We start from the raw sequence: 24,037 nt of genomic DNA, 5'->3' as shown, positions 1-24,037 counted from the left end.
GGACCCAAAGACTGTCTCCTCTACTGCCAGTGAGACAGGACCCAACGACTGTCTCCTCTACTGCCAGTGAGACAGGACCCAACGACTGTCTCCTCTACTGCCAGTCAGACAGGACCCAAAGACTGTCTCCTCTACTGCCAGTCAGACAGGACCCAAAGACTGTCTCCTCTACTGCCAGTCAGACAGGACCCAAAGACTGTCTCCTCTACTACCAGTCAGACAGGACCCAAAGACGGTCTCCTCTACTGCCAGTGAGACAGAACCCAAAGACTGTCTCCTCTACTGCCAGTGAGAGACCGCCCTCTCCACCTCGCCAGGAAAGGGAGAATGAATGATAGGTGACATCACTGCTCAGAATAGTCTCTTCTTGTCTTTTCGGGGAAACCAAAACAGAGTTGTGTCAATTAGTCTGAACCGTTCTGCTCCCATGGCCTACTTCACCAGCGCACACACACACACACACACACACACAGCTGTGTCAGCATTTCACAAACATACTGTACACAAACTCAGTAAACCTGAGAACAAAACTAAAGAAAAAAAAGAAAAAAAAAACTGAACTTCCTTAGCAAGCAACTAAAAGGCAGAGCAGGAAACGTGAGCATTCAGACCTAAATGTGTTAATGTAAAGTCTGAGTCATCTAGCATGATTGTATGACCCAGTCTACATTGTATGCTTGGCTGTCTGCCATTGGTGGAGGAGGGCCCTGTGTGTGTGTGTGTGTGTGTTGTGTGTGTACTGGCCTGTTGTTTCCATTGGTCCAATCTGTCCATCAGGAGATCTGCACTGTTCCTCTCCTCACTCAGATCACGCTCCAGATGGCTCACCTCACCCTGCGAAAGAGACGTGTAATACTTATGTAGTGCTTATGGATGTGTTATTTAAGGGTTATGAATGTGTTATGAAGTCATTGTGTAGGTGCCTTTATGTATTTAGGAACATCTCGGTCCCGCATTTTAAATGACTTCCAGCTTATAAAAGGCTTCATAAGCACTACATAAATGTGTTACAAAGCATCTATAACCGTACTTCATGCTTTATAAAGGGTTCATAAATGTGGCGTAACTGTGTGACATAATCACCCATGTCAAATGTGACATAAGTTTATAACCCACTATGTCGAATATGCTATAAACGTATGCTTTATAAAGGGTGGCATGTTGTGCTGAAGGTTGGCATATGCTCTAAAGTAAATGTCATACACTCTAAAGTGATGCCATACGCTCTAAAGTGATGTCATACGCTCTAAAGTGATGCCATACGCTCTAAAGTGATGCCATACGCTCTAAAGTGATGTCATACGCTCTAAAGTGATGCCATACGCTCTAAAGTGATGTCATACGCTCTAAAGTGATGCCATACGCTCTAAAGTGATGCCATACGCTCTAAAGTGATGCCATACGCTCTAAAGTGATGTCATACGCTCTAAAGTGATGTCATACGCTCTAAAGTGATGTCACACGCTCTAAAGTGATGTCATACGCTCTAAAGTGATGTCACGTTAGTCACATTACACCTAATCTCGTTCTCAGACACTTCCGGCCCAAATGGTCTGGTGGACCAACGCATCAAACTTGCCATTTATTAGATAGGGTTAGGGATCCAGCTTACCTCCTGTACCCTCCCCTCCAGCTCTCCTCCTTCCAGCCCCCCCCCCCCCCAAATCATAATTAACAACTAAAACAAAGAAACATTATAGACATGTTTAAATGATACATTTGCTTTTATTTGTACATTTAAAAACAACAACTACAAATCCACGAAGTGCAGCAATGTAATGAACATTGAACGTTACACAGGACTGTGAATAGTGTAGCTTGTCCCTGAGCTGGTGGGCGAATGGTTCTTGCCTATCAGCCTGCTGGAAGTACTGTAGGCTGATTCCAACCTTAAAAATAACAACAAAGAAAGTTAGCAGGTCTGTTAGAAAATGTCTTTGTCTCACCATCTGGATAAGGTCTGTTAGGACATGTCTTTGTCTCACCATCTGGATAAGGTCTGTTAGGACATGTCTTTGTCTCACCATCTGGATAAGGTCTGTTAGGACATGTCTTTGTCTCACCATCTGGATAAGGTCTGTTAGGACATGTCTTTGTCTCACCATCTGGATAAGGTCTGTTAGGACATGTCTTTGTCTCACCATCTGGATAAGGTCTGTTAGGACATGTCTTTGTCTCACCATCTGGATAAGGTCTGTTAAGACATGTCTTTGTCTCACCATCTGGATAAGGTCTGAGCTGCGCCAGAAACTCTAAATGGGAAACTCCATTCGATTTGTATGATTATATTCCTCTTTCATTTCTAAATCTCATGATGTGGCTATGAGACATGGCTGTATCAAGGCGGATTTGTATTTAGTGGCGCCTGCTAGCTAGCTACATTTCGGTTAGCTACCGATTGCTGTGAAGGTCACTATAATTATTTGAAAGTACAATTGGAGGTAGCTACAGTATGTAATCTAACTCAACACTGAACTACTACAAACTCATTTAAAATGACAATAAATAAAAGTTCACTTACTTGTTTTTTTTTTGCTGTTCAGTGGCAGCACAAGTGAGCGTTTGAGTGAGCGTTTGATTTACAAACTCAGCGATATGAAAAAAAAAAAGTAATTCCGGAATTTTGGAAATGTTCTAAATAAATGTGCGCCGAATACAACAGGCGAAAGACCTTACCGTGAAACGCCGAATACAACAGGCGAAAGACCTTACCGTGAAACGGCAAATACAACAGACGAAAGACCTTACCGTGAAACGCCGAATACAACAGGCAAAAGACCTTACCGTGAAACGCCGAATACAACAGGCGAAAGACCTTACCGTGAAACGCCGAATACAACAGACGAAAGACCTTACCGTGAAACGCCGAATACAACAGGCGAAAGACCTTACCGTGAAACGCCGAATACAACAGGCGAAAGACCTTACCGTGAAACGCCGAATACAACAGGCGAAAGACCTTACCGTGAAACGCCGAATACAACAGGCGAAAGACCTTACCGTGAAACTCAGAATACAACAGGCGAAAGACCTTACCGTGAAACGCCGAATACAACAGGCAAAAGACCTTACCGTGAAACGCCGAATACAACAGGCGAAAGACCTTACCGTGAAACGCTTACTTTACAAGCCCGTAAGTAAACAACAATGCAGTTAAGAAAATATTTACTAAATTAACTAAAGTAACAATAAAAATTAACAATAACGTGGCTATGTACAGTCGGTACCAAGTCACTGTGCGGAGGTGCAGGTTAGTCGAGGTAATGGAGGTCATGTGTACATGTAGGCAGGGGTAAAGTGACTAAGCATACATAATAAAGACCGAGTACCCTAAGTGATAATAGAAAAATGTCAATAACCATTCGTGATATATGACAAATAATTGTCTAAACATGAACAATGATTCATATTTAAGTGACTTTTAAAATTAAACTTGTGGTTTTAAAACATGTACCAAGGTCAAATAAATGGCCCCAATGCAAATCACTGTATACAGAATACATATTGGCTTATAGAGCAAGAACTATTCTGGGTTCAGAAATAAAGTATCGTAGGTAACACTCAGTAGGGTCTGTAGGATGTACATGTGGTGTCATTTCAGGGGGCTGTGAGTAATACGGAGTGTTGCTGGACTTTTAATCCAAACATTCTATTGGCGGCCGAATCACATCGTGTGTCTTACTGTGTGACAGAAAATCCGCTAACCAAACACCACTGAATTAAAGGGCAACTACACTCAAAAATCAAAGTTTCTTATATTTTTTCTCTCAGTCCTCATAAGTCATCCTCAATGTGGTTTAAGCATTGTTGTGGGCACAGAAAATCTAATTTTGTTGTTTTCTATAAAAATAAAAAAAAGTTTTTTTAAAAAGAGTGAAAAAAAAATAGGGTAAACTCCGAAAAAATGTAGGAAATCCAAAACTGAATTTGGGGAAAACGTTGGCAAAAAATATAAATAGATTATAAAAGGCCCTACCAAAGGTTTTTGCTGTGCTTGACTGTACTTTAGAGTGTACGTCATCCTGTAGCAAAGCATTGTGGGGGAAGTTGAGGTCAGGTCAAATATTGACTAAGCAGCCAGGAGGGAAAGAGGTTGGTGCCATCCTAGAAATGTTTTAGTGAAATATAATATATAGAATTTAGCAGACGCTTTTATCCAAAAGAGACTTCCAGTCATGCGTGAACACATTTTAACGTATGGGTGGCCCCGGGAATCGAACCCAAATATCCTGCCGCTGCAACGCTCTACCAAGATGCATGACAGGGTTATAAATGCTTTGTGAAGCCTCAATTTATGATTTATTAAGCCTTTAATTAAGCGGTGCGTATGCCACCCTTAACGAAAGCACAGGTTTATGCCGTATGTGACATAGTGGGTTATGTCACACCATTAAGCCACATTTGTGAACCCTTTATAAAGCATGGCATATAGTTATAGATGATTTGTAACACATTTATGTAGTGTTTATGAAGGCTTTATGTAGTGTTTATGAAGGCTCTATGAAGGCTCTATGAAGGCTCTATGAAGGCTCTATGAAGGCTCTACGAAGGCTCTACGAAGGCTTTATGAAGGTTTTATGGAGGCTTTATGAAGGTTTTATGGAGGCTTTATGAAGGCTTTATGGAGGCTTTATGAAGCTGCACGGCATTATAAAGCAGGACCCCATAGCTTTATAACTATTAAGACATTAGTTATATTTGTACAGACTGGTCCATCAAGTCGGACTGTTCTGTTTACAAGTGAAAACAGGACCTTTGACCTTTCAGTATCAAACAATGGTGAGTCAACAGTGAAGTCAATGTTTTGCCATCAGTTAACAACAATTACATTTGTCAGCGAGGATTAGCCAGCGCTGTGCTTTTCACTCCATGTCAGTCTACAGGTATAAATAGAGGAGGCAGGTAAACAACACAAAGGAGACATATCATACAAAAACACACTGGGACGCTCCTAACACAATCTGAAGGGAAGAGAGAAAGAAATGAACAGGGGTCTATGTCCTGCAGTACAGGGGGTCTATGTCCTACAGTACAGGGGTCTATGTCCAACAGTATGTCCAACAGTACAGGGGGTCTATGTCCTGCAGTACAGGGGGTCTATGTCCTGCAGTACAGGGGGTCTATGTCCAACAGTACAGGGGGTCTATGTCCTGCAGTACAGGGGGTCTATGTCCTGCAGTACAGGGGGTCTATGTCCTGCAGTACAGGGGGTCTATGTCCAACAGTCTAGGGGGTCTATGTCCAACAGTACATGGGTCTATGTCCAACAGTACAGGGGTCTATGTCCAACAGTACAGGGATTGATGTCCTGCAGTACAGGGGGTCTATGTCCTACAGTACAGGGGGTCTATGTCCTACAGTACAGGGGGTCTATGTCCTACAGTACAGGGGGTCTATGTCCAACAGTGTGTCCTGCAGTACAGGGGGTCTATGTCCAACAGTGTGTCCTGCAGCACAGGGGGTCTATGTTCTACAGTACAGGGGATCTATGTCCAACAGTACAGGGGGTCTATGTTCTACAGTACAGGGGGTCTATGTCCTACAGTACAGGGGGTCTATGTTCAACAGTACAGGGGGTCTATGTCCAACAGTACAGGGGTCTATGTCCAACAGTATGTCCAACAGTACAGGGGTCTATGTCCAATAGTATGTCCTACAGTACAGGGGTCTATGTCCAACAGTACAGGGGTCTATGTCCTACAGTACAGGGGTCTATGTCCAACAGTACAGGGGTCTATGTCCAATAGTATGTCCTACAGTACAGGGGTCTATGTCCAACAGTATGTCCTACAGTACAGGGGTCTATGTCCAACAGTACAGGGGGTCTATGTCCAACAGTACAGGGGGTCTATGTCCAACAGTACAGGGGGTCTATGTCCAACAGTATGTCCTACAGTACAGGGGTCTATGTCCAACAGTATGTCCTACAGTACAGGGGTCTATGTCCTACAGTACAGGGGGTCTATGTCCTACAGTACAGGGGTCTATGTCCAACAGTACAGGGGGTCTATGTCCAACAGTACAGGGGGTCTATGTCCTACAGTACAGGGGTCTATGTCCAACAGTACAGGGGGTCTATGTCCTGCAGTACAGGGGGTCTATGTCCTACAGTACAGGGGGTCTATGTCCAACAGTATGTCCTACAGTACAGGGGTCTATGTCCAACAGTATGTCCTACAGTACAGGGGTCTATGTCCAACAGTATGTCCAACAGTACAGGGGGTCTATGTCCAACAGTACAGGGGTCTATGTCCAACAGTACAGGGGGTCTATGTCCTACAGTACAGGGGGTCTATGTCCTGCAGTACAGGGGGTCTATGTCCTACAGTACAGGGGGTCTATGTCCTGCAGTACAGGGGGTCTATGTCCTGCAGTACAGGGGTCTATGTCCAACAGTACAGGGGGTCTATGTCCTGCAGTACAGGGGGTCTATGTCCTACAGTACAGGGGTCTATGTCCAACAGTATGTCCAACAGTACAGGGGGTCTATGTCCAACAGTACAGGGGTCTATGTCCAATAGTACAGGGGGTCTATGTCCTACAGTACAGGGGGTCTATGTCCAACAGTACAGGGGTCTATGTCCTACAGTACAGGGGGTCTATGTCCAACAGTATGTCCAACAGTACAGGGGGTCTATGTCCAACAGTATGTCCAACAGTACAGGGGGTCTATGTCCAACAGTACAGGGGTCTATGTCCTACAGTACAGGGGGTCTATGTCCTACAGTACAGGGGGTCTATGTCCTACAGTGCAGGGGGTCTATGTCCAACAGTACAGGGGGTCTATGTCCAACAGTGCAGGGGGTCTATGTCCTACAGTACAGGGGGTCTATGTCCAACAGTACAGGGGGTCTATGTCCTACAGTACAGGGGGTCTATGTCCAACAGTGCAGGGGGTCTATGTCCAACAGTACAGGGGTCTATGTCCAACAGTACAGGGGTCTATGTCCAACAGTGTGTCCTGCAGTACAGGGGGTCTATGTCCAACAGTGTGTCCTGCAGCACAGGGGGTCTATGTCCAACAGTGTGTCCTGCAGCACAGGGGGTCTATGTTCTACAGTACAGGGGGTCTATGTCCTACAGTACAGGGGGTCTATGTCCAACAGTACAGGGGGTCTATGTCCAACAGTACAGGGGGTCTATGTCCTACAGTACAGGGGGTCTATGTCCAACAGTGTGTCCTGCAGTACAGGGGGTCTATGTCCAACAGTGTGTCCTGCAGCACAGGGGGTCTATGTTCTACAGTACAGGGGGTCTATGTCCAACAGTACAGGGGGTCTATGTTCTACAGTACAGGGGGTCTATGTTCTACAGTACAGGGGGTCTATGTTCAACAGTGTGTTCTACAGTACAGGGGGTCTATGTCCAACAGTGTGTTCTACAGTACAGGGGGTCTATGTCCAACAGTGTGTGTTTTGAGTTCAGCCCTTCAGTCAGTACCTCCATGAGATGGACATCTCGGGAGTGGTTCTCCTGGGTGTGTGTGTTCCTCTCCAACACACACACACACACACACACACACACACACACACACACACACACACACACACACTACCTCCATGAGTTTGACCTGTCGGGCGTGGTCCTCGTGGGCGTGTGCGTTCCTCTCCTCCAGCTCCTCCACCTTCCTCTCCAGCTGTCTGCCTCTCTGCTGGGCCTCCTCCCACTCCCTACGACCCCGCTCCAGACCCTGCTCCAGGGGAAGCAGCTGAACACACACACACACACATCATATTATAACACACAGAACATATTGAACACACACGTAATAATACACACACAGAACATAGATAGACAACTCTGGTTCAAACCCAGTCAGGGACATAGTATATCACACACCATAACGTAACACAAACACACAGCACATCACACACACACACAGATCTTAACACATGACATAGAACATCACACACACACACAACATAGCACACACAGAACGTAACACACAACATAGATCACACACACACACACGACATAGAACACACACACACACAGATCTTAACACATGACATAGAACATCACACACACACAGATCTTAACACATGACATAGAACATCACACACACACAGATCTTAACACATGACATAGAACATCACACACACACAGATCTTAACACATGACATAGAACATCACACACACACAGATCTTAACACATGACATAGAACATCACACACACACAGATCTTAACACATGACATAGAACATCACACACACACAGATCTTAACACATGACATAGAACATCACACACACACAGATCTTAACACATGACATAGAACATCACACACACACACACACAACATAGCACACACAGAACGTAACACACAACATAGATCACACACACACACGACATAGAACACACACACAGAACATAGCACATCACACACAGAACTTAACACACGACATAGATCACACACACAGAACATAGCACATCACACACACAGAACTTAACACACGACATAGATCACACACACACACACAGAACATAGCACATCACACACACAGAACGTAACACACAACATAGATCACACACACACACACACACACACAGAACATAGCACATCACACACACAGAACGTAACACACAACATAGATCACCACACACACACACACACGACATAGAACACACACACAGAACATAGCACATCACACACACAGAACGTAACACACAACATAGATCCCCCCCACACACACACACACACACACACACACACACAGAACGTAACACCAGGTAAAGTGTCTTGGATAGCCTTCATCTCAACATGTTTACAGCTGAAATTTACTTCAGTCTCCTCTCCTGATAAACATTTTAGCTCTAGAATCATTCCTCAGCTCCTTATCTCTGAAGCGTGAGAGACAGAAAGAGAGACCGAGAGAGAGCGCGAGAGAGAGAAAGATTTAGCTCTAGAATCACTCCTCACCTCCTTATCTCTGAAGCGTGAGAGACAGAAAGAGTGACCAAGAGAGAAAGAGACCGAGAGAGAGACTGAGAGAGCGTGAGAGACAGAAAGATTAATTGAATAGAGAGACAGAGCGAGAGAGAGAGAGAGAGAAAGAGAATATGATATCCATCCATTGGTGACTCATCAGGGGGAAAAAAATGTGTGCCACACCTCTTCCTGCAGTTTTCTGGCAGTCTGTCGGGATTTCTCCAACTCCACTCCCTTTTCCTGCAGCTGTTGTTGGAGCTCAGACAGCGCGGAGTGGCTCTTCTCTCTGACTTCATCAACCTGGAGCTGGAGCTTCTCAGTGGACACCTCACAGCCCTCTACTATAGTACTCATCTGGAGGGGTGGGGGCAGCGAGAGACACAGTGGGGGGGCAGAGAGAGAGAGAGAGAGATGGAAGAGTGAGACAGACTGAACGGTATTAATTTAACATCCCCCCCATGATAGATACAGGTTTTAAAGTAAATTCATACAACCCCTATCATTTGTACTGGTGACAACTCTAGGGTTAATGCATGACTATTAGAACTATTTAAAAACCCAGCAGCACTGTAGGGAGGTAATCAGTAAAGTGGAGGTTGATAACATCTTCCGCTCCTCCGCATAGAAACACAGTGTTCTTCTCAGTGACCTATGACCTAGCCCCTCTCTCTCTCCCCTCCTCCCTCCCTCCCTCACCTCCTTCTGCAGTTCCTCCACAGTGCTGTTCTGCAGTCTCCTCTCCTCGTCCAGATCACTCTTCGTCCTCTTCAACTCCTCCGTTCTTCTCGTCTCCTCCTTCAGTCTCTCCTTCATCTCCCTGTGCTGGTGGTTCAGCTGGGTCATCTCACTCTGTGGGCACACACACACACAGAGAATGTACTGTGTGTGGCAGAACTACCACAACAACAGCTTCCACAACAACAGCTCCCACAACAACAGCTTCCACAACAACAGCTCCCACAACAACAGCTTCCACAACAACAGCTTCCACAACAACAGCTCCCACAACAACAGCTTCCACAACAACAGCTTCCACAACAACAGCTCCCACAACAACAGCTTCCACAACAACAGCTTCCACAACAACAGCTTCCACAACAACAGCTTCCACAACAACAGCTTCCACAACAACAGCTCCCACAACAACAGCTTCCACAACAACAGCTTCCACAACAACAGCTCCCACAACAACAGCTTCCACAACAACAGCTTCCACAACAACAGCTCCCACAACAACAGCTCCCACAACAACAGCTTCCACAACAACAGCTTCCACAACAACAGCTTCCACAACAACAGCTCCCACAACAACAGCTTCCACAACAACAGCTTCCACAACAACAGCTTCCACAACAACAGCTTCCACAACAACAGCTTCCACAACAACAGCTCCCACAACAACAGCTCCCACAACAACAACTTCCACAACAACAGCTCCCACAACAACAACTAACACAACAACAGCTCCCACAACAACAACTAACACAACAACAGCTTCCACAACAACAACTAACACAACAACAGCTCCCACAACATGTTTTCCAAGTTGGACGTACTCTGTGCTAAGGAGATGTTTACCAGCGAGTTCTGAATAAGGTATCTTCCATTGACTCTGATACAGTACGACCTGTGTGGTCCTTGTATCCACTCACCTGTACATTCTCCAGACGTACGAGAAGGGCTTTGTTTGCCTGGGACATCTCCTCTTCCTTCTCCCTCACCTCCTCTAGAGTCTCCTCAACCTGCCGTTTCTCCCTCTGTGGAATCACATCTGTAATAAATATACCTTCAATACCTGGCCATGCATTTTCACAGAACATCTAAATTCATTGTCTATATTTTGTGTGCTTTCTTTATCTCTCTCTACCTCACCTTGAGTTGCTCTATGCATTTCACCAGCTGTCTCTGCAGGGTTTTGGAGTCCTTGATGACGAGGTTAAGCTGCTCCACCCTGCTCTCCAGTTCCTCCACCTTGGTTAGTGAGGAGACAGGACACACCATCACGTCAAATGGACAAGAGGCAACTGATCCTAGATCAGTACTCCTGCTCTGAGACATTGTAGTACATCATTATGGGTTCTGTAGTATAGAGCATTATGGGTATTGTAGTACATCATTATGGGTTCTGTAGTATAGAGCATTATGGTATTGTAGTATAGAGCATTATGGGTATTGTAGTACATCATTATGGGTTCTGTAGTATAGAGCATTATGGTTATTGTAGTACATCATTGTGGGTTCTGTAGTATCGAGCATTATGGGTAACGTAGTACATCCATCTGCAGTACCTGTCCCCTCAGTTCCTCCCTCTCCTGCATCAGCTGATTCACCTGTCCCCGTGCCTCCCCTCTCTCCTCCTCCATCTCTCTCTTCTCCTGGCCCAGCACTGTGTTACTCTAGCAGGGAGAGAGGAGGTAGTATACACAGGAGATGGGTGGATTATTAGTAGAAAAAAACCTAGGATGAAACTCACAACCTTCTGCATGACAACACATTGAAACTCAAAGTCAACTAATATATGACAAATGTAAATATATTTAGTCACTTGGGACACTGGGGGAAAAGTCACTCACTTAAGTAAAAGTAAGGATACCTTAATAGAAAAAATGAGTCACCCAATAAAATACGATTTGAGTAAAAGTCTAAAATATGCTAGTTATATGACTGGGGTATGTTGTTCTCTTTTTGTGTTTTAAATAAACTTAAGTATCAAAAGTACACGTATAAATAATTTCAAATTCCTTATATTAAGCAAACCAGACGGCACCATTTTCTTGTTTTTGATTTTATTGACGGATAGCCAGGGGCTCCAACACTCAGACATCATTTACAAACGAAGCATGTGTGTTTAGTGAGTCTGCCGGATCAGAGGCAGTAGAGATGACCAGGTATGTTCTCTGTTTAGTGAGTCTGCCAGATCAGAGGCAGTAGGGATGACCAGGGATGTTCTCTGTTCAGTGAGTCCTCCAGATCAGAGGCAGTAGGGATGACCAGGGATGTTCTCTGTTTAGTGAGTCCTCCAGATCAGAGGCAGTAGGGATGACCAGGGATGTTCTCTGTTTAGTGAGTCTGCCAGATCAGAGGCAGTAGGGATGACCAGGGATGTTCTCTGTTTAGTGAGTCCTCCAGATCAGAGGCAGTAGGGATGACCAGGGATGTTCTCTGTTTAGTGAGTCTGCCAGATCAGAGACAGTAGGGATGACCAGGGATGTTCTCTGTTTAGTGAGTCCACCAGATCAGAGGCAGTAGGGATGACCAGGGATGTTCTCTGTTTAGTGAGTCCTCCAGATCAGAGGCAGTAGGGATGACCAGGGATGTTCTCTGTTTAGTGAGTCCTCCAGATCAGAGGCAGTAGAGATGACCAGGGATGTTCTCTGTTTAGTGAGTCTGCCAGATCAGAGGCAGTAGGGATGACCAGGGATGTTCTCTGTTTAGTGAGTCCGCCAGATCAGAGGCAGTAGGGATGACCAGGGATGTTCTCTGTTTAGTGAGTCTGCCCGATCAGAGGCAGTAGGGATGACCAGGGATGTTCTCTGTTTAGTGAGTCCTCCAGATCAGAGGCAGTAGAGATGACCAGGGATGTTCTCTGTTTAGTGAGTCTGCCAGATCAGAGGCAGTAGGGTTGACCAGGGATGTTTTCTTGATGAGTGTGTGAATTGGACCATTTTCCTGTCCTGCTAAACATTCATAATGTAACGAGTACTTTCGGGGTGTCAGGGGAAAATGTACGGAGTAAAAAGTACATTATTTTCTTTAGGAATGTAGTGAAGTAAAAGTAGTCAAAAATATAAATAGTAAAGTAATGTACAGATAAACAAAACTACTTAAGTAGTACTTTAAAGTATTTTTACACCACTGATTCTACTAGCAGTAGCATGTCCCGTATCTCAGTCCAATACCTCTTTCACCTCCTCAACTTCCTCTCGGAGCTTCTGCACCTCCTTGTCGCGCACCTCCTTCATAATGCCCAGCTCCTTGTCATGACTCTCCACCTCCTCGTTCAGGGCTCCCTTCAGGGCAGTCAGCTCCCTCTCCCTCCAGTGTAGCACCTCCTCCTGCTCCTCCTGCACCTGAATGAGCCCCTGGTAGTCCAACCGCAGCTGGGCCAGGTCCTAGACACAGACACCGAGTTAATTGATTTAATCCTGCTGGGCCAGGTCCTAACACAGACACACTGGGGTATGCTGCTCTGTATGACTGGGGTATGTTGCTCTGTATGACTGGGGTATGTTGTTCTGTATGCTAGTTATATGACTGGGGTATGTGGTTATATGACTGGGGTATGTTGTTCTGTGTGCTAGTTATATGACTGGGGTATGTTGTTCTGTATGACTTGGGTATGTTGTTCTGTATGCTAGTTATATGACTGGGGTATGTTGTTCTGTATGCTAGTTATATGACTGGGGTATGTTGTTCTGTATGACTGGGGTATGTTGTTTTGTATGCTAGTTTTATGCCTGGGTGCGAACCCAGAGTCTCTGGTGGCACAGCTGGCGCTGCAGTACAGTGCCCTTAACCACTGCGCCACCCGGGAGGCCAACAGAATGTTTTGAGCAAGAATATCAACTCGTTCCCTTACCTTTAGAAGGAGCTGTTTCTCTGTGCGTACCTTTAGAAGGAGCTGTTTCTCTGTGCTTACCTTTAGAAGGAGCTTGTTTCTCTGTGCGTACCTTTAGAAGGAGCTGTTTCTCTGTGCTTACCTTTAGAAGGAGCTGTTTCTCTGTGCTTAACGTTAGGAGCTTGTTTCTCTGTGCTTACCGTTAGTCAGAAGGAGCTGCTTCTCTGTGCTTACCGTTAGAAAGAGCTTGTTTCTCTGTGCTTACCGTTAGAAGGAGCTTGTTTCTCTGTGCTTACCTTTAGAAGGAGCTGTTTCTCTGTGCTTACCTTTAGAAGGAGCTGTTTCTCTGTGCTTACCTTTAGAAGGAGCTTGTTTCTCTGTGCTTACCGTTAGAAGGAGCTGTTTCTCTGTGCTTACCTTTAGAAGGAGCTGTTTCTCTGTGCTTACCGTTAGAAGGAGCTTGTTTCTCTGTGCTTACCTTTAGAAGGAGCTGTTTCTCTGTGCTTACCTTTAGAAGGAGCTGTTTCTCTGTGCTTACCTTTAGAAGGAGCTTGTTTCTCTGTGCTTACCGTTAGAAGGAGCTGTTTCTCTGTGCTTACCTTTAGAAGGAGCTGTTTCTCTGTGCTTACCGTTAGGAGCTTGTTTCTCTGTGCTTACCTTTAGAAGGAGCTGTTTCTCTGTGCTTACCTTTAGAAGGAGCTTGTTTCTCTGTGCTTACCATTAGAAGGAGCTGTTTCTCTGTGCTTACCTTTAGAAGGAGCTGTTTCTCTGTGCTTAACGTTAGGAGCTTGTTTCTCTGTGCTTACCGTTAGTTAGAAGGAGCTGCTTCTCTGTGCTTACCGTTAGAAAGAGCTTGTTTCTCTGTGCTTACCGTTAGAAGGAGCTTGTTTCTCTGTGCTTACCTTTAGAAGGAGCTGTTTCTCTGTGCTTACCTTTAGAAGGAGCTGTTTCTCTGTGCTTACCTTTAGAAGGAGCTGTTTCTCTGTGCTTAACGTTAGGAGCTTGTTTCTCTGTGCTTACCGTTAGTCAGAAGGAGCTGCTTCTCTGTGCTTACCGTTAGAAAGAGCTTGTTTCTCTGTGCTTACCGTTAGAAGGAGCTTGTTTCTCTGTGCTTACCTTTAGAAGGAGCTGTTTCTCTGTGCTTACCTTTAGAAGGAGCTGTTTCTCTGTGCTTACCTTTAGAAGGAGCTTGTTTCTCTGTGCTTACCGTTAGAAGGAGCTGTTTCTCTGTGCTTACCTTTAGAAGGAGCTGTTTCTCTGTGCTTACCGTTAGGAGCTGTTTCTCTGTGCTTACCTTTAGAAGGAGCTGTTTCTCTGTGCTTACCTTTAGAAGGAGCTTGTTTCTCTGTGCTTACCGTTAGAAGGAGCTGTTTCTCTGTGCTTACCTTTAGAAGGAGCTGTTTCTCTGTGCTTAACGTTAGGAGCTTGTTTCTCTGTGCTTACCGTTAGTTAGAAGGAGCTGCTTCTCTGTGCTTACCGTTAGAAAGAGCTTGTTTCTCTGTGCTTACCGTTAGAAGGAGCTTGTTTCTCTGTGCTTACCTTTAGAAGGAGCTGTTTCTCTGTGCTTACCTTTAGAAGGAGCTTGTTTCTCTGTGCTTACCGTTAGAAGGAGCTGTTTCTCTGTGCTTACCTTTAGAAGGAGCTGTTTCTCTGTGCTTACCTTTAGAAGGAGCTTGTTTCTCTGTGCTTACCTTTAGAAGGAGCTGTTTCTCTGTGCTTAACGTTAGGAGCTTGTTTCTCTGTGCTTACCGTTAGTTAGAAGGAGCTGCTTTTCTGTGCTTAACGTTAGGAGCTTGTTTCTCTGTGCTTACCGTTAGAAGGAGCTGTTTCTCTGTGCTTACCTTTAGAAGGAGCTTGTTTCTCAGTGCTTACCGTTAGTTAGAAGGAGCTGTTTCTCTGTGCTTAACGTTAGGAGCTTGTTTCTCTGTGCTTACCGTTAGTTAGAAGGAGCTGCTTTTCTGTGCTTAACGTTAGGAGCTTGTTTCTCTGTGCTTACCGTTAGAAGGAGCTGTTTCTCTGTGCTTACCTTTAGAAGGAGCTTGTTTCTCAGTGCTTACCGTTAGTTAGAAGGAGCTGTTTCTCTGTGCTTACCATTAGAAGGAGCTTGTTTCTCTGTGCTTACCATTAGAAGGAGCTTGTTTCTCAGTGCTTACCGTTAGAAGGAGCTTGTTTCTCTGTGCTTACCTTTAGAAGGAGCTGTTTCTCTGTGCCGTCTGCCTGTGTTGTGTTCTTAGCCTGGTCCAGCTCATCGTGCATCTCAGACAGCTGCTGCTGAAGGTCCTTCATCTCTGTACGGCCCCGCTCTCTCTCAGTCTTCACCCGGACTAGCCTGGCAATAGAAATAATACAACAGAATAGATAGGGAATTTAATATTACAGAGCACCAGATAAATCATACTATGTCAAGACGTTGTGAGGCAATTAGCGAAATGCTTACTTACACCTGTTCAATTCTTTCAGATCCTTTAAAAAAATATATATTTCACCTTTATTTAACCAGGTAGGCTAGTTGAGAACAAGTTCTCATTTACAACTGAGGCCTGGCCAAGATAAAGCTAAAGCAGTGTGACACACACAACAACACAGAGTTACACCTGGAATAAACAAAACCTACTGTCAACAACACTATAGAAAAAAAATCTGTATACAGTGTGTGCAAATGAAGTAAGGGAGGTAAAGGCAATAAATAGGCCAATAGTGGTGAAGTAATTACAATTTAGCAAATGAACACTGGAGTGATAGATGTGCAGATGAGAATGTGCAAGTTTACTGTTGTGCTAAAGGAGTTCTTAGCGGATAGGGACTAATAATAATCATCAAGGGGGATTATGGTCCTAAACACAATCCCAAAATGACTTCTAGACCCCTATGCACTTGTGGAAATGTTCTTACTCCTCTATGGCGACCTCGAGCTCCGTTTCCATCTGAGCCAGCCTATCCCGTAGCGTAGAGAGTTCTTCCTGTCTCCTGTCCAGTTCCTCCTGAATAGTCTTCATGTCTGTCTGGGCCTTGTAACACACCTCCGCCAGACTCCGACCACTCTGCAGGACACACAGTGCATTCAACTAAAGTAGGTAAACAATAACCATATATGACGATCACCACAAAAATAACGCCATCTGCAAAATCAGTACTAGTGAGAATAAACGTGTCCGAGCTGGACTCCATTAACATAAGGAGAAAACAATTACAAATATCTTGCTAAAAGTACTATATTGTATCGTACTGTACTGCACTGCATTGTATCGTACTGTATTATACTGTATTGTATCGTACTGCACTGTATTGTATCGTACTGTATTATACTGTATTGTATTGTACTGTATTATACTGTATTGTATCATACTGTACTGTCTCGTACTGTACTGCACTGTATTGTATCGTGCTGTACTGCACGGTATTGTATCGTACTGTATTATACTGTATTGTATCGTACTGTATTATACTGTATTGTATCATACTGTATTATACTGTATTGTATCGTACTGCACTGTACTGTCTCGTACTGTACTGCACTGTATTGTATCGTGCTGTACTGCACGGTATTGTATCGTACTGTATTATATCGTACTGTATTATACTGTATTGTATCGTACTGTATTATACTGTATTGTATCGTACTGTATTATATCATACTGTATTATATCGTACTGTATTGTATCGTACTGTATTATACTGTATTGTATCGTACTGTATTATACTGTATTGTATCGTACTGTATTATACTGTATTATATCGTACTGTATTATACTGTACTGTATTATACTGTATTATGTATTATACTGTAGTATATCGTACTGTATTATACTGTATTGCATCGTACTGTATTATATCGTACTGTATTATACTGTATTATATCGTACTGTATTATACTGTATTGTATCGTACTGTATTATATCGTACTGTATTGTATCGTACTGTATTGTATCGTACTGTATTATATCGTACTGTATTGTATCGTACTGTATTATATCGTACTGTATTGTACTGTATTGTATCGTACTGTATTGCATCGTACTGTATTATATCGTACTGTATTATACTTTATTGTATCGTACTGTATTATACTGTATTGTATCGTACTGTATCGTGCTGTACTGCACGGTATTGTATTGTATCGTACTGTACCATACTGTACTGTAATGTATTCTGTACTGTATCATATTGTACTGTATCGTATCGCACCTTATTGTACTGTACTGTATATTGTACTATATTGTATATTGTACAGTATCGTATCACACCTTATTGTATTGTACTGTATTGTGTATTGTATTGTATACTGCACCATGGTCTTATGCTCCAGCTGTGTCTTCAGCTGTGACACCTCTCTCTCCAGCTCTGCTCCTGTCCTCTGAAGCTCCTTCGCCTCCTTGGCCTTCGCAGCATAGTCCTACAAACCGGTCCAACAACACATCACCAACCTGCTTCTGCCTCACAGACAGACACAGTACTTTCCCCTACTGTACTTTTCTTTCCTTTACACTGAAATACAACACGGAAATACATAGGTATTTACAAAGATATGAATGTGTTAGTATAACATGCTTCCATATGGAAGTCTCAACCGTCTATGTAAACTACAGCAGTGGATCTCAAAAAGTTTTGGCTGGGGATCCCCTAGGGCAGCACAGCCATCCATCTAAACCACGTCTGGGCTGGGGATCCCCTAGGGCGGCACAGCCATCCATCTAAACCATGTCTGGGCTGGGGATCCCCTAGGACGGCACAGCCATCCATCTAAACCACGTCTGGGCTGGGGATCCCCTAGGACGGCACAGCCATCCATCTAAACCACGTCTGGGCTGGGGATCCCCTAGGGCAGCACAGCCATCCATCTAAACCACGTCTGGGCTGGGGATCCCCTAGGGCAGCATAGCCATCCATCTAAACCACGTCTGGGCTGGGGATCCCCTAGGGCAGCACAGCCATCCATCTAAACCACGTCTGGGCTGGGGATCCCCTAGGACGGCACAGCCATCCATCTAAACCACGTCTGGGCTGGGGATCCCCTAGGACGGCACAGCCATCCATCTAAACCACGTCTGGGCTGTGGATCCCCTAGGACGGCACAGCCGTCCATCTGAACCACGTCTGGGCTGGGGATCCCCTAGGACAGCACAGCCATCCATCTAAACCACGTCTGGGCTGGGGATCCCCTAGGACGGCACAGCCATCCATCTAAACCACGTCTGGGCTGGGGATCCCCTAGGACGGCACAGCCATCCATCTGAACCACGTCTGGGCTGTGGATCCCCTAGGACGGCACAGCCATCCATCTGAACCACGTCTGGGCTGGGGATCCCCTAGGGCATCACAGCCATCCATCTGAACCACGTCTGGGCTGGGGATCCCCTAGGGCAGCACAGCCGTCCATCTGAACCACGTCATCTAACCTCACCCTGATCTCCTCCTCCACGTTCTCTGCAGTCTTCCACTTCAGTTGACTGATTCTGTCAAACACCAGGTTCACCTTCTTCTCAGTGATTGAGGTTTTATCAGTAGTCCTGAGGGAATACCAACAAACAGACACATGGAGTTCAATGACACCAGCATACCCCAGTCATATAACTAGCATACAGAGCAACATACCCCAGTCATACAACTAGCATAAAGAACAACATACCCCAGTCATATAACTAGCATACAGAACAACATACCCCAGTCATATAACTAGCACACAGAACAACATACCCCAGTCATACAACTAGCATACAGAACAACATACCCCAGTCATATAACTAGCACACAGAACAACATACCCCAGTCATACAACTAGCACACAGAACAACATACCCCAGTCATACAGAACAACATACCCAGTCATATAACTAGCACACAGAACAACATACCCCAGTCATACAGAACAACATACCCAGTCATATAACTAGCACACAGAACAACATACCCCAGTCATACAGAACAACATACCCAGTCATATAACTAGCACACAGAACAACATACCCCAGTCATACAGAACAACATACCCCAGTCATACAGAACAACATACCCCAGTCATATAACTAGCACACAGAACATACCCCAGTCATATAACTAGCACACAGAACAACATACCCCAGTCATACAGAACAACATACCCCAGTCATACAACTAGCACACAGAACAACATACCCCAGTCATACAGAACAACATACCCCAGTCATACAGAACAACATACCCCAGTCATATAACTAGCATACAGAACAACAGTGATATTTATATATATTTTCCTTTATTTAACTTTTATTTTAGCTTTGTGCTAAAGCCTGACAGAGCCTCCATTTCCAGGCTTCCTCACGTTCGTTCAAGACCTTGGTCGAATGGTAACGCCAGACTAAAACTGACACGTTTCAAATGTTGATATTAATAGGTGCCATTTACACTGACGCTTTAATCCAACGTAATTTACAGTCATGCATTTTACATACGGGTGGTCCCCGGGAATCGAACCCACCATCCTGGCTTTGCAAGCTCCATTCTATACTAACTGAGCTTCAGAGGACCGACATATTTCAGATGTTGCCATTTTTTTTTTTTAAACTCACTACAGTGAGGAGGTGAAACTGATATTCCATTGTTGGCTATTTGGAAGGGTGTTCATCATTGCAGTCTGTATTCCTGAGCTGGCGTGTGTGTGTGTGTGTGTGTGTGTGTGTGTGCGCACACACACACACACACAGCTGAAACAGCAATCCTTTATCAGACTAACAACTGTATGTCACATTCTCTCCCTCAGCTCATCAAAGGCAGGATATGAGAGGCAGGATATGAGAGGCAGGATATGAGAAATGTGTAATGGTCACTTGGGATCAGGATCGGGGGTCATTAAGTTCCATTTTAATTCAATCAATTAAAAAAGTAAACTGAAATTCCAATTCTCCTCGTTGGAAATGGAATGAGATCGGAATTGATCCCAACCCTCTTTGGGGAAAACATTCTAGCTGGTATCTTTCCAAGGAAGTTATGTCACACCTCAAAAAAAGCCTCTAGGTAATATAAAGGTTAAACAGGTCAAAGAATGATGACAGTACTCAGTGGTTGATTTAGTCCAGTGTTACTCACCCATCATTGAGGTAAGTGAACAGTATCTTTTTGGCGGTGTCTTCATTTGGTTGTGGTTCAATTGAGACCTCGTGCTGACCCCTCTGACCTCCCAGAAGATCTGGAGTGATGATCTGATTAAATGAACACACAACAGGATATCAAAGGTGTATCAATCAATTAATCACTCAATCAATCACAAAAGTTAAAAGAATGCTTTACAGTAACCCGACTGGGACCCTCAAAGAGCAAGCAAAAGCACAGTAGCAAAGGCACATTTGCAAGGAAAAACATAGATGGAATCAAGGAATATATATATATTTTATTTTTTTATACTCTTTAAACCGGGTAAAACCTCTAACGCTAATCTCTTTACCTGAATGTCTCTCTCTGACTCCTCCTCCGTGTGGTTGAGAGACCTGGATCTGGTCATGGAGGTCTCCTCCACTCCGTACAGCACATTCACCGCTCTGGATGACCTCCCGCTAGGCTCCTTCTCCTCCCACTGTAGTCTATTAAACATCACAGTGGAGGGTCCGTTGGCCCCTCTCACCTTAGGTGACCCTGGGGCGCTGGTGGATCCGCCTGGAGTCTCTCCCCTGGCCCCTCTGATGACCGAGGCAGGGCTGGAGGGGTCCAATGGGTATGAGTGACACTGTTGTCTGCTGTCCACGCTACGTGACCTCCTTCGTTCCTCAGGGGCTATCCTCCCTCTCCTAGGCCCAGCTCGACCCATCTGTTGGGGGCTGTCGAACTGGTTGATCAGGCTACCTATGGAGGAGATGGGCTCTGTGTCCACTGAGTTTGGGGATCTTCTGGGGATGTTGGTGACCTCGTTTGGGGGGCTTAGTAAGGTGGCCAAAGAAGAGTGGTGGGGCGCTGGGGCCGAGACAGGGGCAGGGCCTGGGCATTGGGTCTGGGTGGGGGCTGAGACAGGGCCTGGGCATTGGGTTTGGCTGGTGGTCGAGACAGGGGTGGGGGCCCACTCTACACCCCCAGCAGGCAGAGGGATCCTGGCTGCTCCTGGTCTAGACCCTGCTGCCTGGATCAGGGTGGCCTCTGCCCCACTCTGGAGAGATGTGGTGAGATGTCCCGGCCTAGGTACAGAGGCTGTCTGAGTGGGGGGAACAGAGAGTCTTCGGGTGGAAACTAGGAGGGGGCTGAGACTGTTCCTATCTGGGTTGTAGGGTTTCAGCAGCTCTGGGTGTCTCTGGAAGTTCAACACCGTGTTAGATGTCGGCACGGTCCTCTGTGACTCCTGGAAGTCGAACATGAACGCAGCGGACGCCAGCGGAATCTTCTGTGATTCCTTAACCTCAGTCAGAGCACCTCCATGAGCATACTCCCTCTGGTGGTTGGGAGGTCTGTGCTCCACATTGGGACTACCGAATGAAGATCGCCCATCATTCACCATGAAGGTGTACTCAGACTGGCTGTGGGCGTTGACAAACACTTCCTGGTGGTCCCAGTGCCTGCTGTAGCTCTCCAGGCCACCAGATGGCAGAGCTGCTCTACTATCCCCGTTCAACACAACGTAAGGAAGACCCTCAATTCCCTGAACTTGTACCCTAACCCCGAACATGCTGCTGCTGTCGCTGTGAGGTCGAGGGCTGCCTCTGGGACCAGGCCTCGGCTGCTGCATGTTGTAGCCCTGTTGTATTCTACTGAAGTCTGGAGAAGAGCCACTCACTCCGTGTCTGTGAGACTCCATTTATAGAGAGTCAACGTTAAGACAACGTTGTGTGTTTGCTGGGTCCACACTAGTCCTGAATGAATAGAGGACCTCCCTCAGAACTGAAGAGGTTCACAGCTATAAAAGATGCCAAATCCAACACGTTAGAGGCTGATGCATTATTAGTTGACATACATCACTTTCTATGGCATTATTTCTATGGCATTATTAGTTGACTAACCATTACCACGGCTCTTCTCAACCTGGAGGCTCCAATAACCACCCCTGTCTTTACAACAGTTTAACCCCAGTGAAAAATACATCACTTTCTATGGCATCAGCTGGATGAGGTGACTGTTTACAAAACAGAGAGAAGTCATGTGGACCAACTGACAACAATGACATCCCAAGTGCATCTGATGTCACTCAGAGACAGCTGCGCTAACCAGTTAGCCACAGAGAGAGAGAAAACACCAACATCAACACACAGCACATTGATATAGAAAACAGTTTATTCAGTGTGCTAACAGTGTAACTATTGTATACAGGACAATACTGCTGCATGACGAGTACCACTGGCCGTGGTCGCGCCAACCAGACTATCGTTATCCACACACACACACACACACACACTCTGACCAGACTTTTGTCATCCACATGTTTATGATATGATTATGAGAGAAAGTCAGTTACGGAACAAAAAAACAAAAACACACGTTCGTTTTTAGAACAATGTACATTGTTATTGAAATAAACAACATGCAAAAGTACTGTTTTCCAATATAGGTGACAGTTGTTACCGTGTTTACAGCCCACCGGGCAACAGCTGTCAGTTCAACATCTAGTTTTGATTTACATTTGGTTGATTTGTCAACTATTGTGACTTCAACAACAAAATGTCACCATGTCATTGGATTTAGGTTCAAAGTTAGGTGGAAAAAAAAATACAAAATGACTTTTTGCAAAATCCACGAAGTTTTCCACATTGATTCAACATCATCACTTTGATTTGGGGTTGATATGACGTGTAAACAACGTTGATCCCGTTTTTGCCCAGTGGGAATACAATTATTTAATGAACAAAAATATCTAAAAAAATGAATTGAAATTATTTACATTTAACCTTTATTTAACTAGGCAAGTCAGTTGAGAACAAATTATTTTTTTTACAATGATGGCCTACCCCGGCCAAACCCGGACGACGCTGGGCCAATTGTGCCATACCCTATGGGACTCCCAATCACGGCCGGTTGTGATACAGCCTGGTATTCGAACCAAGGTGTCTGTAGAGACGCCTCAAAAACTGAGATGCAGTGCCTTAGACCGCTTAGACCACTCGGGAGCCCCCTTTGAATTATTAACCCATACCAAAAATGTGTATCCTTCACAAGTACTTTATCAACCTCTATTTGTACGATTGTAATTAAAGACAAAGGATATATACATGGATAATCCTCAATGCAGTTTTACCAGCGGATAATAAAACACCACTCTACCTTTACTAGCGGATCAAACGTGATGTTCTTGAACGATAAAACAGCCTACCAAAAACAATGCCGAAACGAGAATCACTTTACAAAGCACTAACTGTGCAATTGGTTTGAGTAACAGTTGTTAGACGGGTTTAGAAAAGTGTCCCACTGCGCAAAATCTTTGTGATTGTCTTACCTAAATTCGCGCAGTTCTGTTAAAAGTAGTGCCCGGGCTGAAGTGCCAGTGTTGCGGGAGCTGTTTTATGGCGCTCGGGATTCCCCCTCCCTATTCCAGTCTCTATTCACAAGTACGTGTTACGTGTTCCCCCTAGCGGAATTGTCCAGCTTTTCAAGAAATTGCGCGTGT

At 44.9% G+C, this 24,037-nt stretch overlaps 1 protein-coding gene across 3 annotated transcripts in view; it reads right to left on the bottom strand.

Annotated features, from left to right (window-relative positions):
- Positions 1-23,997, bottom strand: part of LOC110517067 (cingulin-like protein 1) — a 29,278-nt gene extending 5,281 nt beyond the window's left edge. Inside the window, exons 1-15 of one of the 3 annotated variants that reach the window (XM_090231022.1) lie at positions 23,867-23,997; positions 20,903-22,336; positions 20,548-20,660; positions 18,887-18,992; positions 17,774-17,878; positions 16,378-16,526; positions 15,670-15,814; positions 12,827-13,039; positions 11,216-11,323; positions 10,800-10,898; positions 10,580-10,684; positions 9,624-9,776; positions 9,111-9,281; positions 7,556-7,708; positions 745-834 (exon numbers count right to left, since the gene is read on the bottom strand). In XM_090231022.1, coding sequence (XP_090087148.1) covers positions 745-834; positions 7,556-7,708; positions 9,111-9,281; positions 9,624-9,776; positions 10,580-10,684; positions 10,800-10,898; positions 11,216-11,323; positions 12,827-13,039; positions 15,670-15,814; positions 16,378-16,526; positions 17,774-17,878; positions 18,887-18,992; positions 20,548-20,660; positions 20,903-22,237 — 3,045 coding nt within the window. In that variant the 5' untranslated portion in view covers positions 22,238-22,336; positions 23,867-23,997. Of the gene's footprint in view, positions 1-744; positions 835-1,705; positions 1,890-7,555; positions 7,709-9,110; positions 9,282-9,623; positions 9,777-10,579; positions 10,699-10,799; positions 10,899-11,215; positions 11,324-12,826; positions 13,040-15,669; positions 15,815-16,377; positions 16,527-17,773; positions 17,879-18,886; positions 18,993-20,547; positions 20,661-20,902; positions 22,337-23,866 lie in introns of those variants that run through there. The other 2 variants (XR_016495064.1, XM_090231023.1) reach the window with 2 other exon arrangements.
- Positions 23,998-24,037: the final 40 nt, after the last annotated feature.

The sequence above is a fragment of the Oncorhynchus mykiss genome, chromosome 4 (genome assembly GCF_057628025.1).
Source record: "Oncorhynchus mykiss isolate SJ-2025 chromosome 4, ASM5762802v1, whole genome shotgun sequence".
Taxonomy (NCBI): domain Eukaryota; kingdom Metazoa; phylum Chordata; class Actinopteri; order Salmoniformes; family Salmonidae; genus Oncorhynchus; species Oncorhynchus mykiss.
Note: the sequence above shows the minus strand (reverse complement) of the source record. Positions and strands in the feature narration are given on the sequence as shown.